General features: G+C 40.8%; 1 protein-coding gene across 3 annotated transcripts in view; it reads right to left on the bottom strand.

The window, feature by feature from the left end:
- Positions 1-1,360, bottom strand: part of ARNT2 (aryl-hydrocarbon receptor nuclear translocator 2) — a 204,353-nt gene extending 202,993 nt beyond the window's left edge. For all 3 annotated transcript variants that reach the window (XM_010843232.1, XM_010843230.1, XM_010843231.1), the window contains exon 1: positions 1,287-1,360. In XM_010843232.1, the coding sequence (XP_010841534.1) occupies positions 1,287-1,323 (37 nt within the window). In that variant the 5' untranslated portion in view covers positions 1,324-1,360. The remainder of the gene's footprint in view (positions 1-1,286) is intronic.
- Positions 1,361-2,676: the final 1,316 nt, after the last annotated feature.

Raw genomic sequence — 2,676 nt, 5'->3', positions numbered from 1 at the left:
TATTTCACAGTACTTGCTTTCTCACTTCCTCTCTCTGTGTACATCTTCAGTGGTTTCAGTTCAAACCATTTGAACAATCTCAAATGGTTTATGAACCATTTGAGAATAACTGGAGACATGACAGCCCTTTCTGCTGAATACATGCTAAGTCTCCAGTCGTGTCCGATTCTTTGTGACCCCATGGACTGTGGCCCACCAGGCTCCTCCGTCCACGGGATTTTCCAGGCAAGAGTACTGGAGTGGGTTGCCATTGCCTTCTCCAGGGGATCTTTCCAACCCAAGGATCGAACACACGTCTCTTACGTCTTCTGCGTTGGCAGGTGGGTTCTTTACCACTAGCGCCACCTGGGAAGCCCTGCTGAATACTTCAGTGTGTATTTCCTAAGAACAAGGACTCTGTCTTACATAAGCACATTATAATTATTCAAATCGAGAAGTTATCTCTGATTAAATAATTATCTAAGCCACACACCCTACTTATTTTTCCCCAATTACCTGAAAAACGTTCCTTATATAAAAAAAAATTCTGTCCAGTGTGAGATCATATGTTGCCATGTCTCTGTCATTTCCTCTAATCTAGAAATGTTTCCACTTCTTTCTTTAGTGGACTGTATATTTTTTGGAACAGTTTTAAGAGTCACAGAAAAATTGAGCAGAAAGTACAAAAAGTCCCTATATACCCTCTGCCCACACAAGTGCAACCTCCCCACTATCAACATCATACTCCAAAGTGATACTTTCGTCACAGCTGATTAGTCTGGGGACTGCCCTGGTGGTGCAGTGACTAAGAGCCTGCACTTCCAATGCAAGGAGCTGGGGTTCAATCCTTAGTCAGAGAACTGGGTCCCTCATGCTGCAACTAAGAATTCGTTGCCTCAATTAAGAACCAGGAGAGCCAAATAAATAAAAATAAATAAATATTTAAAGCAAAAACAATCGATGAGCCTACATTGATACATCATAATCACTCCAAGTCCATAGTTTACATCATGGCTCACTCTTAGTGGTATGTATTCTATAGGTTTTAACAAATATATAAAAACATTCATCTCTTATTACAGTATCACACAGGGTAGTTTTTGAAATGTTGATAGAAACATCTCACAGCCACACACCTATGGAAATGGTGAAAACCCAAGTGTTTCTTGTGTGTGTGTGATTTTTGCTGTGGTACATAAATCAATTATAAATAAATATATTTTACAATTGATGGTGTCAATGAAATTCAGTGTTGTGCCCATTGTTCAGATAAGGAAGCAGAGGCTCAGGGTGATTAAGTAACTCACCAAGCGAGTAAGAGACAGATCCAAGGTCTGACTGCATGCATCAGCTCTTAGGCAGTCTGCACCACACTGCTCACAGCTCTGGTTTTGACGTTACGGTCTCCACCTACTTTGCCCTCCAGGTCTTGTAATACAGAATACTCACACACAGACGTTTGGCTCTGTCTTGAGGCAGTACAGGTTAACCAGTGTCAACTATAAATTGGCACTTGCCGTCTACCTCTACAAGGATTAAATCAGGTGCTTCTGCAGCTGCTGACCTTCAGCACCCCGGAAAGGAGTTCAGGCTGGAGAGCAGAAATGAGACTCTGTGCTCTGGGAAAACTGGCAGGACAAGTCTTTAGATACATATTTTCAGGAGCTGGTTTCAAATTCTTGCATCTCCTCACATGTAGAAAAGCACTAAAATCCTTCATGGTGACCATTGCTCCTTGCGACTAACAATAACCTCCTGCAAAAAATACATGCTAGATTGCATGTACTCCCCCTTCACCAAAATCACATCTATACTGACCTTCCCCCACTGCCTCTCTGGACCAGTTTCTCAGAGCTCTTTAAGGTGCTGTTCTCCTGGGCTATCAACCTCATTTTGTCCCGAATAAAGCTTAACTCACAACTCTCACGTTCTGCATTTTCTTAAGTCGACACCAGAAATCCCCAAGCCCATTGAGATGATCTTGGGAGCAGGGACCTGGCATTCCTGAGTTCTTTCTACTCCTGAGACTATTTGCAAATGAAAACAATGGATTCTTTCAGTCTCTTTTAATAAATATTCCTTGTCTCCTACAAGACCTGGGCCTCAGGTCTTTTTCTGAGATTTCAAGATGAAAATCAGAAGTAATATTAACATGTAAGATAACAAAAAATGTCTGTGTAAGCTGAGTCAGGAAAAAATAGAACACGATATAAATTCAAGTAAAAGATGGCTTTGAGGGGCACATAAGCAGAATATTCTCAGCTTGTGTCCCCCCTAAAACATTGTGACCCACACAGCAGCATGCTCACTGTTATTGCAGCTCAAACGGTGAAAGCAAAGCACAATACACAGCTCAAATGCTCTTTTTTTATTTGGCTCTTGCACCTCATAAATATGTTCAGTTATTTAAATTAAATTGTACCTAAGCCAGCTCAACCCAAAAGATAACATTTCCTGCTCTCACAAGGCATTTGTTCTATTTATATCCCAGAACACCATCAAAGAAAACATACTTCAGATCTACTTTCTTATTTTGCTGAAAGTAGCATGTACAACGAAGGACTTCAAACTCAATTGGCACATTAACATAATCACATCAGGCAAGCACTTGACAGTTGGAAATTGGGTAAATCAAAGCGAATGATTTTAGCCCCTCGCTTTACAATTAGGCAAAAAGAAAAAAGAATAGCTTAAATG

This window comes from Bison bison, unplaced genomic scaffold, assembly GCF_000754665.1.
Source record: "Bison bison bison isolate TAMUID 2011002044 unplaced genomic scaffold, Bison_UMD1.0 scf7180017864181, whole genome shotgun sequence".
In the NCBI taxonomy this organism is placed as follows: Eukaryota; Metazoa; Chordata; class Mammalia; order Artiodactyla; family Bovidae; genus Bison; species Bison bison.
This window is presented reverse-complemented; position numbering and strand designations above follow the sequence as displayed.